This window comes from Orcinus orca, chromosome 10 (assembly GCF_937001465.1).
Source record: "Orcinus orca chromosome 10, mOrcOrc1.1, whole genome shotgun sequence".
NCBI classification, from domain to species: domain Eukaryota; kingdom Metazoa; phylum Chordata; class Mammalia; order Artiodactyla; family Delphinidae; genus Orcinus; species Orcinus orca.
The window spans coordinates 38,812,166-38,828,037 of NC_064568.1; the positions used below are offsets into that span (position 1 = coordinate 38,812,166).

Here is a 15,872-nt window from a genome sequence, read left to right on the forward strand (position 1 = left end):
ATCTTCCCGGACCAGGGATCAAACCTGTGTCCCCTGCATTGGCAGGCGGATTCTTAACCACTGTGCCACCAGGGAAGTCCCTAGAATGCCTCTTAAAACTTTTTTTTTTTCCCCTGGTTGCATGGCTTGCAGGATCTTAGTTCCCCAGCCAGGGATTGAAGCCAGGTCCATGGCAGTGAAAGCTCTGAGTCCTAACCACTGGACTGCCAGGGAACTCCCCCCTCTTCAAACTCTTGAAACTCAGCAATCTCAAATCAATAAAGAGAAAAAAGGAGGGGGGGATCCTGTGTGCTGTGTTCCTTGGGGCCCATCATGGTGCCTGCACCTGAGAGACATGCAGTAAACACTTGTTGAAGGGACAGTCATCATGTTTCTTGTGGAGGAACTGAAGACCTTTACTTAGTATTTGTGTTCATTATCATATTTAAAGTTTTACTTTTAAATTGTTTCTTACCAGCCGATCTTCTTGAGTATTGAGTATGGGTTTAATTTTGGTCCTTTTCTCTCTGTGTGCCTAATGATCAAGTTGAAAGAGTCAGACTATGTGTGATGAAGCCCAGTAAAGTACCAAGTGGTGAGGGCCCCAAATTTAGGGCTGGCAGGACTGCTGACTCACTTTTACCTTCTGGTGACTCCTTGAACCTCTCTGGGCCTCTTTGTCCTCATTGTGGAATAGCTGTGCCCACTTGCCTGCTTACCAGGTTGTGGGGGTGTCACATGTGAATTTAAGTGCCTTGTAGATGCAAAGGGGTGGATGTAGTTTGACACACACAGGACTGAATCTGGAAGGAAGCACCACAGTTAGGTATGAAATAAAAATTGCAGCATTGAAATGGTGGCAAATTACATACGTGTTATTTTTCATTTGTATGCTAGGAGAAGACGAAGAAGAAATGGAGCATCAGGAAGAAGGCAGAGAGCAGCTTTCAGAAACAGAGGACAGTGGGGAGGATGAGCTGGGAAGTGACCATGGCGAGACCACCCAAAAGAAGCTCAAAGGCCGACCCTGCCCAAAAAGGCTTTTTACCTTCTGCCTTGTGAACTCCTATGGCACAGCCGACCTAAATTCCCTTGCAGCTGATGGGAAACTGCTTAAACTCAACTGTAAGCACTTTCTCTGACCTTTCAAACTGGGCTTTTGGGGACTTAGGATCTATTGGAAAATCCTTGCACTTAGCACTCACTGACTGCACTGAGCTTTCATCATCTCATAGTGTGGCTCCAGGAACAGACACTTGTGTGATCCTTGGCTTAAAGCTCCCTAAAGACTGTTTCAGAGACATGACACCCCTCCGCACTTTCCCTTGGCCTTCTTGTCAGGCTTTTCTCTTCCGTCCTTGATGACTTCAGAAGGAAACGAGCTCTCCCTCCACTCCCACCATCCTTCAGGACTTTTGTTCCGGTTGATAACACTTCTTGTGGCCCTCCTAGGTGGCAGCATTTCCCCAAACTTATGAGAATAAATGCGTATTTCTTTTGTTCCATGAGAATACTCATGAAATGTGACCCATCTAGAGAATGGTCATGGATTTCACAGGCTGTTACCTGGAGCCTGTAATGGGGACTGCTGTACAGATGGGAAGGGGCATCCACACGGGATGTGTGTTGTGCGTGAAAAGCAACATGTGGACAGTGAAGATGCCTACCCTGGGTCAGGAGGGGAGCTGCGAAAGCATCTCTTGTGTCTTTTTGCTTCCTTCATTGGAGAAGAGATTTGCTAGATGTCCTCTAGTTTGCTAGCTTGCTTCCCTTTTTAAATAATTACCTAAAAAGAGTTTTTTAAACAGCTTTATTGAGATGGTTTTGGATCTCTCTTGCCTTTTTGCAGCTCCATTCCCTCCGTGTGGCTTCTTGTCTTTAGTGTAATGCCTTGCAAATTCTAGCTCCCTTCTTTTTTTTTCTTTGATTTATTTATTTGAATTTATTTATTTTTGGCTGCTTTGGGTCTTCGTTGCTGTGTGCGGGCTTTCTCTAGTTGCAGCGAACAGGGGCTACTCTTCGTTGTGGTGCATGGGCTTCTCATTGCGGTGGCTTCTCTTGTTGCGGAGCACGGGCTCCAGTAGTTGTGGCACAAGGGCTCAGTAGTTGTGGTTCACAGGCCCTAGAGTGCAGGCTCAGTAGTTGTGGCACACAGGCTTAGTAGCTCCACAGCATGTGGGATCTTCCCGGACCAGGTCTCAAACCCGTGTCCCCTGCATTGGCAGGCAGATTCTTAACCACTGTGACACCAGGGGAAGTCCCTAGCCCCATTCTTGAACACTGATCTTTGACTCCTCAATCAGTCTTTTGTTCTCCTCCCCCGCCCCCCCACGCTATGGCCTGGAAAATACCTCCAGGCGATAAGCTGGGGCCATGTAGGCATCACCTTATTTTTTGCCTTCTCTCAGGGATCTCACTCTTGCTCTGCCTAATAGTCAGTGTCTGAAAACAGTTGTTTCCTCTATTTTGTCAGGTTTTCTTGTGGTTTAAGGCAAGAGGAGAAATCTGGCCACTGTTACTCCATCTTGACCTGTACCCTTTCAGAATTCTATGTAGTTAGTGCCTTTAAAGTGTGTAGCATTGAGGAAATCTTTGCCAAAGGATTTGGGGGCCCAGGGATTCAGAGTTGGCTGGCTCAAGGCAGAGCATCGCTCTTGGCAATGGCTGTTGATGGGTGAGCAGGTGTTGATGGCGTAGCCTGAGTGTGGTCCTTCTCACTCTTGTCACCTGAGGAGCCTCTCCTGTTGCTGGCCATTCAGTAGTGAGTGACACTTTGGTCCTCCTCCACAGCTCGATCCACACTAGCCATCGATTGGGATAGTGAGACCCGGAGCCGTTATTACGATGAGCAGGAATCTGAGGTAGGTCACTCGGCATTTTTGGTCAGGGGTATGTGCTGGTTTCTGCTTCGGGTGGGTCTCTCTCACCAGTTCCCCAGCAGTTTAGCAAGGTATGTTTTAGACCGAGAATGAAAAGCACTTAAAGATTTTGTCATTACATGTTCAGAGGCTGCAGAAAGTACATTAGATTCCAGGCGTGAGAGCTCGTGAGGTTGTGGCTAAGCCTGGTAAGATTTTGTTTCCTCAGCAGACCTCAGCATTTTGTTCCTCACAGACCTACGAGAAGCACGTCAGCATGTTGCAGCCTCAGAAGAAAAAGAAGACAGCAGTGGCCCTGAGGGACTGCATCGAGCTCTTCACTACCATGGAGACCCTTGGGGAGCATGACCCCTGGTATGCAGCTCCCACCTCTGGGCAGGGGCACCCAGGTACCCTGGGACTGAGATCTGCTGGGGCCATCTATGTACACAAAAACCCTTTGTATTTGGATGTGTCCCTTTTTTACATGGCTGACCCTACAACACAGGTTTTTCTGTGTGAATTGTGTTTTCCAGACTAGGACAGCCATCACCCTCTTTTAGAAGGTGGCTTAGAGACCTCCCTGCCCAGAAGCAGTCATGCTGAGTACAAGAAAGGATGTTATGGGATTGCCTCCATGCTTGAGAGCCCAGGTGGCACTGGCCCCCTGCCTCCCCACTAAGTGGAGGTTTCTCTTTTCAGGTACTGTCCCAACTGTAAGAAGCATCAACAGGCCACAAAGAAGTTTGACCTGTGGTCCTTGCCGAAGATTCTGGTGGTCCACCTCAAACGTTTCTCCTACAATAGATACTGGAGGGACAAACTTGATACAGTTGTGGAATTCCCAGTCAGGTGGGTCCCTGGGCTGCACTGTTATTTTTGGGAAAATTAAAAAACAGGCAGACAATCTGGGCACTGATTGGCAGAGTGTTTTGCTGCCAAAGACTTTTCTGTGTTAAGGTGTGTGTGTTGCTAGGCTCTGAGAAGTTGCTTTGGCTCACTTCCCCTCCGTGTCTGTAGGGAAAGGACTCTCCAGTAGAAGCACTTCCTCTCTCGAGTCCCTTACGCAGCCTAACTGAACTGGTCTTCCCATCTGTCATTGGTCCCAGGGAGCCCAGGCTCAGTAGAGCAGCACAAGGACATGCTGTACCTCGTTAATGCAGGGGCACAAGGAACCAGAGAATAATCTGCTGGGGAGAGTTGGATTTTTGGGGGTGCAGATCCACCACAGTCCTGTCCCTGGGGCAGGGATTGGGACTGGCTGTCTACTAGTGTCCTCTTAGGCCCCAGGGTACAGAGTATAAGTGACACAGGCAAGTCAGTCAACAAGGTAGGAGTCCCCCCACAATATGCAGATTTAAAAATGCTTTTTGGGGGATGGGGGATGGGTAGATAGTTACATGAAGTATAGACATGTCAACGGGAGGACCTAGGTGGTGGGTGTATACATGTTTGTTGTAAAATTCTTTTTTTCTCTATGTTTGAAATTTTCAAAATAAAACATTAGGGAAAAAAGCTTTTGGGGGCCTGTTTTGGTATTTAGCTTAAATTTTTATGGCACTAATTAGTAATTCTGATAGTAACAGCCATTTTTACAAAGTTGCTGCAGCCCTCGTGTCTGCCCAGAGCCCTTCTTTGACCTTTGGTCTCAGCTAAGGCTTCTCTTTTCCAGTCTGAACATGTCAGTGGTCAGAACAAGACCCCAGGGCTCCTTCTGTCTGGACTGTTCATTCGTTCCTTCTGCACTTAGTTTCTGAGGGCCTCCCTGTGTTATAGCCTGTTGCATGAAAGGGGTTGCTGGGTTGCTCTGACTTCTTTCTCTGAGTTTAATGTATTGAAGGGTTATTTTTGTTTTCTTTGCTCAGAGCTCTGAACATGTCTGAGTTTGTCTGTGACCTGTCAGCAAGGCCTTATGTGTACGACCTCATTGCCGTGTCCAATCATTATGGAGCCATGGGGGTTGGCCACTGTAAGTACTGGAATCTGCTTCCTTCTGAGATGTTGAAATGCCCATGGCCAGTCATCTTTCACCAGCCTATCCCTGTGTGCCAGGCATTGCCCTAAGCACTTAACTTACACAGCTCCACGGGCCTCAGGTTACGGGCTTTTTCCATATTGCTGCCCCTCAATTTTTCTGGTAGGATGGTGGTTCATATTCTTTAATCCAATAATCCACCTCTGGGAAACCTAAGGAAATTGCTTGACTTTGGGGAAAAGCTTCATGTGCAAAGATATTCACCTACTTATAATAGTGAAAAATTAGTATTATTTATAATAGTGGAAAATTAATAATAGCATTGGTGATCAACCGTTGGCACTTCTGTCCATCGATTTCATGGAAGAGTACACAGTCATTGCAAAATAAAATTAATAATAACATGAGGAAATACCCATGGTATGTTAAGGGAAAACAGCTACACAAAATTGCATCATTACAGAAAGTAGTATCACAACTACATTGAAACAAAAGACAGAGAAAATATGATAGGAGGGGGGGAAGCCTAGGAGGAGAGAGACCAAAATGTTAATTTTTTCTTTGTTCTACTTTATTTTCCAAAATTTCTATAATGTGTAGGTTTATCTTCACTTTTATACTTTTACTAGTTTATTTTGTCACTTGTTTATGGAAAGGTTTTAGTGATGTTGAAGTGAGGAGCTGGGTTTCCTCATCTCTCTTCTATTGCATCTGCACCATGATAACTGCCACTACACCCAGTGTCAGGACCCCAAGAGATGACACCATGGGAGGTGTCAGTTCCATTTACACTCACAGTGGATTATGGAACTGCCCTAAACCCCAGTCTTCTCTTCTATACTGATAAGCTTTTTCTGTTGGCCCAACAGTCTGTTCTCCTGCCTCTCCATTCTTACCATATCACCTCTTGCCTTTAGATGGCTGCTCAGTCTCCAACCCTCAGGTCTACATTCCAGGCCATTAGAAGAAGAGGAAAAAAGGGTATGACCTTCCCTTTTAAGCAGATCTCCCAGAAGTCCCCCTCAACTCCTCTACATACATCTCATTGGCTATCACTTGGTCACAGGGCTACCATCTAGCTGTAGGAGAGGATGGGAAATAAAAATGTGCCTGTTCGAAAATTGGGGCTCTACTGGAGTGGCTATTAGCAATCTCTGATCATATCATATCCTGCAGCACTTACTCTAACTTTTTTCTCCCCAAAGTAATTTCACTATCTATATTCATGCATACTGGACACATGTATTCATTTTTAACTTCCATTTTAGCATCTAAACACTGCTAGGGCAGGTTACTTAGCCTCTTTATGCTTCAGTTTCCTCAGCCAGGTTAGGCTTCAGTTTCCTCATCCAGGTTAGGCTGGTTATGTGCAGGTCCACATTGGGTCCACAGTTGGAACGCCACGATTGAGAGCCACCACTGCTATTGTTATGCCAAGCACGGACAGCGGGGACACGCCCTTGGCACCTTCTCTGTCACTTTGTCCCATGTCGTCCACCACCACTTGGTGCAGTAGGCACTGCAGTGAGTAATGGTTAAACAACTTTAAAAAAACCAGCTTGCTGAAGCCACACAGCAGGTTGAGACTGGAAACCAAATCTCCATCAGATTCTGTTGTTTCTGAGAGTCTGGGTGGAGCAGGAATTGGGTATTGCTGCTGGGATTCCTGTTGTAAACACATCCTGCTTCGAAATAGTGTAAAATCAAAACTGGAAGTGTTGTCTGTGGGAAATGCTTGCCCGGTGTGGGGAAATGCTTGGCCCGGTGTGAGGAATTGTTATCCAGCCGCAGATTCTTGACTCACAGTTTCGAAGGCAGATATATTTAAGTTTTCTTGTTCACATCCCAGCTTTGCAAACCCAAATACCCAATGTGTCCCTCTCTGGGATTATCCCACAGGCTCCAGAGGCAGTGAGAGGCAGTAGTAGCCAACCATCTGCCTGGATGAAGTGGGGGAGTTTGACTTGGCATGTTTTTGAGAACTGTTGTTTTGTTTAAATCTTAAAGTATCAGCTCCTTTTAAGTATCCCCTGACTCTGGGTTATTGCTCATAGCCATCCTGAAGATTGACACTGGATTCCTCTATTTTTTGGATTAGTTTTCCAAAATTACAGTTTAAAGCCTTGGTCCCCAGCAGCTCCATTTTTACCCTTTTAGTGCCTTTTTGAGAAGGAACAGATTTTTTTTTTTAACATCTTTATTGGAGTATAATTGCTTTACAATGGTGTGTTAGTTTCTGCTTTATAACAAAGTGAATCAGCTATACATATACATATATCCCCATATCTCTTCCCTCTTGTGCCTCCCTCCCTCCCACCCTCCCTAGGAACAGGGTTTTTTTTAAAGGCTGAGTTATCTTTTGGTTGTTAGGACACAACCTATAAATTACTTTTAATTTCAGACTCTGTTTGTTTCATGTTTTGGAATTGTGTTGCTGTTGAGTGCCACTGTAACGAGCTAGCCACATTAGCTCTCTTGGTGACCGGCTAGAGTATTCTCTTGCTTTGGCAGACACTGCGTACGCGAAGAACAAACTGAATGGGAAATGGTATTACTTTGATGATAGCAGTGTGTCCCTGGCCTCCGAGGATCAAATAGTGGTGAGTAGGCCCTAATACCTGGTTCCCACTCTTACCTTTAGGGATTAGAGCTGGGAAAAGTCTTCCGGGCTAGTTGGTTATTTAGTCATCCTGCTGGGACAGTGGAAGCAAGGTGTGGTAGAGAAAGAGTTGGCTGCCATTCCTTATGGGACCCTTCCTAAATGAGATGCTCATCTCTCCTCGGGGTCTGTCACAAGGCCTTTCCCCACTCCCTGGGGAGGGTCAGCATGAGCCAGCCTCAGGTAGAAGGGTTTTCACAGTCACTTCAGTGTGTGGCTGCACAGGGCAAGACGGCGGATCCCTGAGAGTGGTGTGTTTTGAACAGAGAGAAAAGCTGTGGGGGAATGGGTGATTTTTCCAACCAGTGAATGGATGTTGCCCCTCTTGTGTTTTAGACGAAAGCAGCTTATGTGCTGTTTTACCAGCGGCGAGATGATGAGTTGTATAAGACGACTTCACTCAGTTTTCCTGGGTCCTTTGATGGAGGGACGAGACCAGGCAGCTTACAGCAGGGCATGGGGGATGATGAGACTTGCAGCATGGACACCAACTGATGCTGCCTCAGTGACCCTGCACCACAGCACCGGTGCAGTCCCTCAGGAGAACACCTTTGACACTGAAGACTTGCTAGTGTTCCGTCTAAAAACCGGATGAGGAAATTCTTTCTTTTATGAGAAAAAAAAAAAAAAGGGTTATGTTAGGAGGCTGAATTATTTTTCTTTTTATACAGGTGGTGAGAAATTTCTGTAAAACCTCGTGGAGCTGCAAAGTAGGGGTCGGGAGGGGGGGCACATAATGGAATATGTCTGATGGATTCCAGAGAACGGAGAGGAACACACTGTCATTGAGTTTGGTGTGGCCATGAAGACCTGCCACAGGCTGGTGAATGATTACTGTTCCCCCCAGTAGTCTGCCCACAGTAAATGAAGCCTCGACTAAATGATGTCATCCCCTTCTCCCTTGCTGTGCACTGAGATGGGTTTATAATACCCTAAAAATTAGCCACCAAAGCCCATTTCTGTTTCCCTTTGTGTCATCTTGGAATATCCAGCTTTCTTCTCCCTAATGAAATGAAGATGCTTGGTGTTGGGGTTTCCTGCCCCTCCGTCTCCTGTGGAACCTAGCAGTTCTGTTATGTACCCCAGCATCCTTGATGAATTGATACCCCTCTGGCACTTTTATTAGATATCACTTGGAAGTTGGTACACTAAACCGCTGGGTACTGGGTCGCGTCCAGTCGTTTCTCTCCCTGTTGGCTCGAGAATGGGAACCTTCCTGGGCTTGGGAAGGGCTCCCATTCTCGCTGCTGACTTCGGTTAGAAGTGAGATCCCCGCCTCTCCAGACGATTTTCTTTCGGCGGTCTGGCCTCCGCATGCCTGCCCAGCCGCACTCCCAGGGTCGTTGTCTTTGTCGCGGGGAGGCCTGAGACCACTGTCCCCTCCGTGCGTGGGGCCCTTGCTCCCCCTTGCGTTGGTTCAGAGAACAAGGTCATCTGGGCTTTTCTTGTCTGACCTTTAACCTGAGCCGTGGGGGTTGGGTCTGTCAGTCGCGGGCACGCGCGATCGATGAGGACGTGCGCGACGACCGTTGGTAGGGGCGGTGGTGCGGGAGCGCCGGCTGCTCGGTGAGGACCCGGCTGTGGGTCTCCGCTCGGGGGCTGGCCGCTGGGTGGGGCCGGGCCGGAGCCTGCGACCGAAGGGGCTGCGGGCTGGGATGAGGGGCCCGGAGCCGAGGGAGGGGGAGTGGTTCCGGCTCTACTGCCGGTTCCTCCCTCCCGGAGAACCGCGGGCCGCACCTGACCCCACGGAGGAAAAAGCGCCGGGAGTGGGGGTTTCCCTGCTTTCCGACCCATGGTGTGGGTCAAACTTAAGGAAATTGTGGCAAATACTCCATTTGGGGGTGGTTTACAACCTCATCTGTAACATTATTTTCACGTTGCTGTGTGCATTTCCAGTGTATTGTATAATAAAGACATGGTCGCTTTTAGGGGAGATGTCTGAAAAACTGAGAAGATGCAGAAAGGAGCTGACTGCAGCCATTGACCGGGCCTTGGAAGGACTCAGTCATTCCCAGGAGTGCTCAGGCATGCAGAGGCAGGAGCTGGACGCTGCGCCGCTTTCTTTCCCCTTCCCCATCCACAGGCTCCTCTGCAGGAGGCACCCGCTGGCAGCCTGCTCCTCTGCGGCTCCTTTCTCTCCTGTCCCGTTTGCTCCTGGGAATGAGAGCCCTGCCTTTGCACCAAACCACGAACCCGTGAGTGCAAAGACACGTGCTCTATGCCCCAAAAGAAAACCTCTGACCAGCAAGGAAAACATGTCGATGCATTCCTCGATTTTGGCACCTGAAAGACAGTTTTGGAGAGCGGCAGGAGATGGGGAGAACTGGAGAAAAGACAGTCTAAGGTGATTCCAATCTGAATAGTTTAATAGCTATAATTAGGGTTATCTCATATCTGAAAAAATTGTTGAAAATCCTAAATTGAATCCATAACACTACTCTTGCCTCCCCTCTGAAGCTCTAAGACTTTATTTGGAAAGTTTGTAAACGTTCTTCAGAAAGAGTGTGTTGTGTGTGTGTGTGTGTGTGTGTGTGTGTGTGTGTGTGTGTTTGGTTTGAGGGGGTGAGGGGTCTTGGATGTCTAACCAGTCATGGAAACCACTCTGCAGTACCAAAAGGGGTAGTGAATGTTAAAGAACCTAGTTTTAAAAGTCATCTTATTTTTTGTACTGCAGAAACACGTATCTTAATTCCAGTGTTTTTTTCCCCAAACTGGGGAGAGGTGGATCAATGGCTGGGCCCTGACTTCACCCTTGCTTCTGCTCCCCTTCCTCACCCCAGAGCTTTTTAGGCTTTCCCTGGGATAAGGTCTTCCCTAGACCTTTTCTTCTCCCAGGTAGCTGCAAACTGCCTCATCCTAGGCACCTTGATTTGAAGCAAGGAGGACCATATGCGCTGAAACTTCAAGGTTCTGCCATCTTGGTTGCTCTGTAGTCAGAGACTGAAGAAGCCATTTAATCATTTCAGTTCTACAAATATTTGTGCTCATATTCACAAACATTAATGGGCGTTATGATGCTTTTAGTCAACTTCACTGATTCAGTGGTTCCCAGTCATCCTCTAATCACAGCATAAATGACAATTTAAAGTACCAGTGTTTGTCTTTAAGATTATCTAACACTGAGTTCCTCTCCAGTATTTTCTTGAAAGAGGATCTAATCCCCCACCTTTTTCTTTTCACCTGGGGGCTGCAGGAAAGATATGGAGAAAGATTTGAAGGTTGAGTCAAACATGCCACTCAGCAGTTCTAGCCAAGAGGTCACAAAGGATTTGCTTGACATGATTGGTGAGTACAGAGGGCTGGTGCATCCTCTCTCTGGAAGGATAGGTTCTTCACACAGGCCCCTGAGTCAGCAAGCATCTTATAAAAAAAAAAATTCTTATTTCTTTTCCACTGGCTTGTTAGATTTGTTTTGCTCACAGCAGAGAGCCTTCATGGAGCTGATAACCTGGGGGAGTTACACATCAGTCAAGTCATTTCATAAATGTACAGTTAGAGTGAATCCTTGGAGGCCAGGGACAGCAGCCCCTGTTGGTGGATGAGCTTAGATGTGAAGGAAACGACATAGGCAGAGATGGGGGTAGGGGTAGAGGAGAGTAGTCCAGCTGGGGGGGGGGGCATTAATACAAGATTAGAAGAAAAGTTAGAAGCCAAAAACTCCCCTATAATTCCACCATCCACCACAAAGGCAGCCACTGTTAACACAGTGCTGTATACCCTGTCATAGATACTTTTTCTACACACACATCTGTATATTCTGTGTGTAGACTATGCTTTTTTAAAAGCTATTTTATTTTTAGCTTTTTTTTTCTCATTTTTTGGCCACGCCGCACAGCATGTGGGATCTTAGTTCCACGATCAGGGATCGAACCCGTGCTCCCTGAACTGGAAGCTCAGAGTCTTAACTGCTGGACCGCCAGGGAAGTCCCAGCAGGCAGCATTTTGATTACCCCAAAGATCCCATTTTTCTCACACTATGTCTTGTGCCCACAGGTCAGGGAGTAGTTTCTTGAGGGCTGGAACAAACACATGCATCTCTGTATCCTCCCACTTAAACCCTCCTTGGAAACCAAGGAGATGGTTGGGGCTCAATAAATACCTGAGCTAGGAAGGGGGACACCAAGCCCATGTTAGAATGTGGCAGCCTGCCAGCCCCGGGGGCAGGAACACCGGCTTTGTAGAGTCCTCGGAAATGGCCGCCCATTTGTGGTTTTTAACTTGTGCCTGAAATGTCTTAAGAAATCTCTCACTGGAATTGTAATGCTGAATGTTTTTATTTTTAAGACCATACAGGCATCCAAACTATTGAAGAATTGGCTGGAAAACTAGAATTTGAAAATGAGTTGAACCGTGTGTGTGGTTGCTGTGAAGATTCGCCCTTCAAGGCGGACGCCTGGGCCCTGCTGGTGGATGAGAGCCCTCAGGAAGCCTCGGATGCAGACCCTGGCAGCCTCAAGCAGGCTTTCTATGATCACAGTATCGTGGAGACTGTTCTGGACTTGGAAGAGGACTACAATTTGCTGACCTCTTTTAAATACCGAATTGAGTAAGGACAGTTGACTTCAGCTTTGATTCTTTACAGCAGGAGTCTGATGTTAGGGCATCTGTGCAGGGCAGTCACAGTTGTCATCAGGGGCCACATTCTTCAGAGGCTTGGCAGAATCTGAATTACCCCAATCTTTTTAACTTCCAGTTGTGTCCCTTCTTGAGCTGAGAGCCCAGTTTGTTTGTTTGTTTAATTCTGTTGCTCTGAAGTGTTTCTTTTTTTTTCACCTTTTTTTTTTTTAACATCTTGACTGTTTTATTGATTGATGTTCAATATACCCAGAACCCAAGGCAGGTGCAGGTCTTGGGCCTCTGCTGTGTGTCTTCATGTTCTTTTCCACGGACCCCTGAAAAAGTATGGGGGCTACAACCAGCATGGGCTTTCTGTACCCCTGGGACCAGCCCATCCCAGGCCAGCTCAGCCTGTATGGAGGAACTGGCGTCAAGATGGACCTTGGCCCCAGACCCTCTGCCATATTTGCGCATTTTGCACACAAGGCTGCCTGTCCCCTGCATGGGCCTCATGCCCTCTTCGTGTCCAGACCCTCAAACCCTCCATCCTTGCCCCTGCCCAGCTCAAAGCCCTCTGCAAAGGCCTCCTACTTGTGTCAGAGGGGCTGGTAGCATCCCTTATTAGGTTTCCTGGGCTGGAGCCAACCCTCCACCACAGCTTGAGAGAAAGGACATCATCAGAAATTATTTGGACAGATCTCTCAAAACCATGATGTTCTTTCAGGAAACCTAATAAACTGTTGGGCAAGGTATCATGCCTCCCAGAAGCTGAGTCTCGGAAGTGCCCGCCTCCTAGGCATAGGGGAGTATGGGGGTAAGGAGTCTGGTGCAAAGCTGTTGTAAGACCCAAAACTCAAACCAAGGAGCTGGGAGGAAGTCCCAGGGGCCGAGGACCCCCCACCAGTCCATATTTTAGGCTAGTGATCCAGCATAGGGCAGGCTGCAGAGCTGGCATCACCCCTTTACTACAGGTCTGGAGATTCCTCTGGGCCCCCAGGTAGAGACCTTGCATCTACTCCGTAGCTGTGTGAGACTGGGCACTTGCCTGCCCCTGAGAACTAGCCTCCGGCCACTTCATGGGACAGGCCTCCGCTGGGGGGTAGAGGGCAGGACGGGCTAACCAGAGGCTCCTTCCAAGCCACCGTACACTCACTCCCTGCAGCAGATAATAAACATCACAGATTATGGAATTGGGGTTCACTTTCTATTCCCTGAATAGGAGAGACAGGAGCAAATAAGAAGAAATGCTCACAGCTTCTTGCCTGCCCTACTCCAGGGGGAATGGGGCCATCTGGAGGGAGAGTTGTCAGGCTACTTGATATTCAAAAAACCAGGTCTCCCAACAGTGAGTTCCAAATAATATGCCTTGATGTGGATACTCTCCCACAGAGGATGTGGGGCTTAATCCTTATCTCCCCCAACCCCTGCCTGTCACCACCCCTTGAGGGTGAGCTGAACTTAGTGACTCGCTTCCAAGGAATAGAGCTGGGAAAGGGAAAGATAGTAGATTACATGGAGAAGCCTGGCAGACACCACTTAACCAAGTGATGAAGATGAGCACCACTTGTGCTGTCCTGTGCACGTCACCCACCGCTGACAGGATGTGATGAGAAGGGTGCTTTGTTTCCATGGTATTCCTACCAAAACCTCCCAGCCCCAATCTAATTGTGAGACAAACATCAGATGAACCCAGTTTGGGGGATATTCTACAGGATACCTGGCCAGTACTCAAGACTGTCAAGGTCATTAAAAACAAGGAAAGACTCAAAATCTGTCACAGAGCAGCGGACACTGAGGAGACACAATGACTAAATGCAGTGCGGTGTCCTGGATTGTGTCCTGGAACAGAGAGAGGACATTAATGGAAAAACGGATCAAATCTAAATACAGGCTCAAGTTTAGTTAATATGGTTATTAGTTTCTTAGTTTTGACAAGTATGCCACAGTTATGCAAGATGTTAACATTAAGAGAAGCTGAGTGAAGGATATATTTGAACTTATTGTCTTTGCAACTTTCCTGTAAATCTGAATTTATTGCAAAATTTAAGATGTATTTATTCGTTTTAAAAATGCAGTTGATCCCAAGTTTGTGAAATGTGTGTATGAGCACACATGCAGAAAATTGTTATGGAGGAACAAGGAGGGTTTAGGTCTTTTTCTTGTCTGTATTTTCAAATTTATCTGCAGCTGACATGTGTCACTTCTGTAGAAAAAAGAAATTAGAGTTGTTTTTTAAAACCCTCATCTTCAACCAGCCATGGGCATCCCTCACCAGAAACCTGCCCAGAGGTGACCTTCACAGTTTACAGGAACTGGTGCAGGTCCAGGGCCTGCCAGGGGGTGCTCAGCAGGACCCTGACAAGGGGGTCGCCCTTCCCTGCGGGTGCTGGACCCTCAGGGCCAGAAACTCTGGGTCTCACAGAGCTGTTTCTCAGCACTCAGTGCTGGGAATGGGGATCTAGCCCTAACCCTGCAAGACTGAAATGAGAGGATTTTTCTTCTGCCTGCAGCAGAGACTGTGGCCCTTGGGAATGAGGGCGGAGCCTGGGGTAGAGGTGGGGAAGGAGGGAGGGGTCAGGTTTTCCCTGGTTGGATAGACAAATATACCTCTGTTTTAGCAAAGCCTTTATGTGAAAATTCAGATTTACCAAAAGGGCTAATTCATCCTGGAATCCTTAAATGAGGAGCTTTTCCTCACTGTAGAAACACAGCTATTTAGTAAAGCAGGTGAGCCCTGAGCCTCTGGCATGCCAGTCCCAGAGTAGCTGGGGTGGCCATGTGGTCATTTCCCTGGTGACACCCACTCTTGTCTCTGCATCCCTGGCTCCCCAAGGTGCCCAAAGGACACTTTCCTGCCTTTGTCATCTGCTTCAGGGTGGCGGGCAGATGTGTGCTCCTCTGCACAGAGCACGGGTTTGAGGAGTTAGTCTCTAGGGATTTAGCTGGAGGAATAAAAGGAGCCTGGAACATTTTTTGCCTAGAACATTTATTTTAATAAACTTGGGACCAAAGATTTATTGGGGAGACATTGATGTTTGAGAAACTAAAAATGTTTTACGTCATTCGGTTCTCTCCCCCACAGTTCATCTTGGAAAGCCAAACAATCCCTGAATTGTTTCCGTGGAAACACCAAACTGCAATTTGGATTAGCAGAATCAAAATAGAAACAAGGCAGCTTCAAGAATAAATAGGAGCTTTGGAACCTGCTAGTCACCAACTGCCAGTTCAAGCTACAGCACAAGGCATGTGAGAAGCTGGGCCCATCCAGTTCTATAAGGAGGGGTTTCCAGGTCCCCTGGCTACATGCTGCCGGGTCAATGCCAAAGTCACTCGAAACCAGCTCTGTCTGCATACTGGTAGACTTGTAACAATACTTAATGTAGGAGCTGGTCTGTAGAAGCTAGGAGAGGCTGGGGGTCTGAAGGGAAAGTGGGGGGAAGAAGGGACAGGAAAAAGGAGAGATGAGTGAATGCCGAGTGAAGTTCCAGCAAGGAGCAGAGGCCACAGCTGAGGCCTGAGAGTACAGCAACAGTTCTTTCAAGAGGACAATTCAAGGGATTTCCCCAGTGGTCCAGTGGTTGGGACTCCGAGCTTCTACTGCAGGGGGCGCGGGTTTGATCCCTGGTCAGGGATCTAAGATCCCACATGCCACGCAGTGTGGCAAAAAAAAAAAAGACAATTCAAGGGTGGCCAAGGGCTGGAAACAGTGACCCTATCCTCAGCCCCATCTGTATTGCAATGTTCCTCACATTCCTGTCTAGCAACACAGGTCTAGACTGGAGTCTGAATTCTTGCCAGGTAAGCTCTGGGGGCACTTGTGGTCAGTAAGCGCCTGCTTCTGTGT

The 15,872-nt window shown here is 47.6% G+C and overlaps 2 protein-coding genes across 10 annotated transcripts in view; both read left to right on the forward strand.

Moving 5' to 3' along the window:
- The window catches only part of USP4 (ubiquitin specific peptidase 4), a 49,355-nt gene extending 41,003 nt beyond the window's left edge, over positions 1-8,352 (forward strand). For 4 of the 9 annotated variants that reach the window (XM_004283938.4, XM_004283939.4, XM_033413148.2 and 1 more), the window contains 7 exons: positions 877-1,104; positions 2,770-2,840; positions 3,094-3,212; positions 3,540-3,689; positions 4,703-4,806; positions 7,324-7,412; positions 7,808-8,352. In XM_004283938.4, the coding sequence (XP_004283986.1) occupies positions 877-1,104; positions 2,770-2,840; positions 3,094-3,212; positions 3,540-3,689; positions 4,703-4,806; positions 7,324-7,412; positions 7,808-7,966 (920 nt within the window). In that variant the 3' untranslated portion in view covers positions 7,967-8,352. The other 5 variants (XM_033413145.2, XM_049716136.1, XM_033413146.2 and 2 more) reach the window with 5 other exon arrangements.
- A 436-nt stretch (positions 8,353-8,788) lies between these two features.
- Positions 8,789-12,332, forward strand: C10H3orf62 (chromosome 10 C3orf62 homolog). The gene is made up of 3 exons (XM_004283937.4): positions 8,789-9,815; positions 10,665-10,756; positions 11,756-12,332. Exons 1-3 carry the CDS (start codon positions 9,127-9,129, stop codon positions 12,019-12,021), a joined length of 1,047 nt encoding a protein of 348 aa, XP_004283985.2. The 5' UTR covers positions 8,789-9,126; the 3' UTR covers positions 12,022-12,332.
- Positions 12,333-15,872: the final 3,540 nt, after the last annotated feature.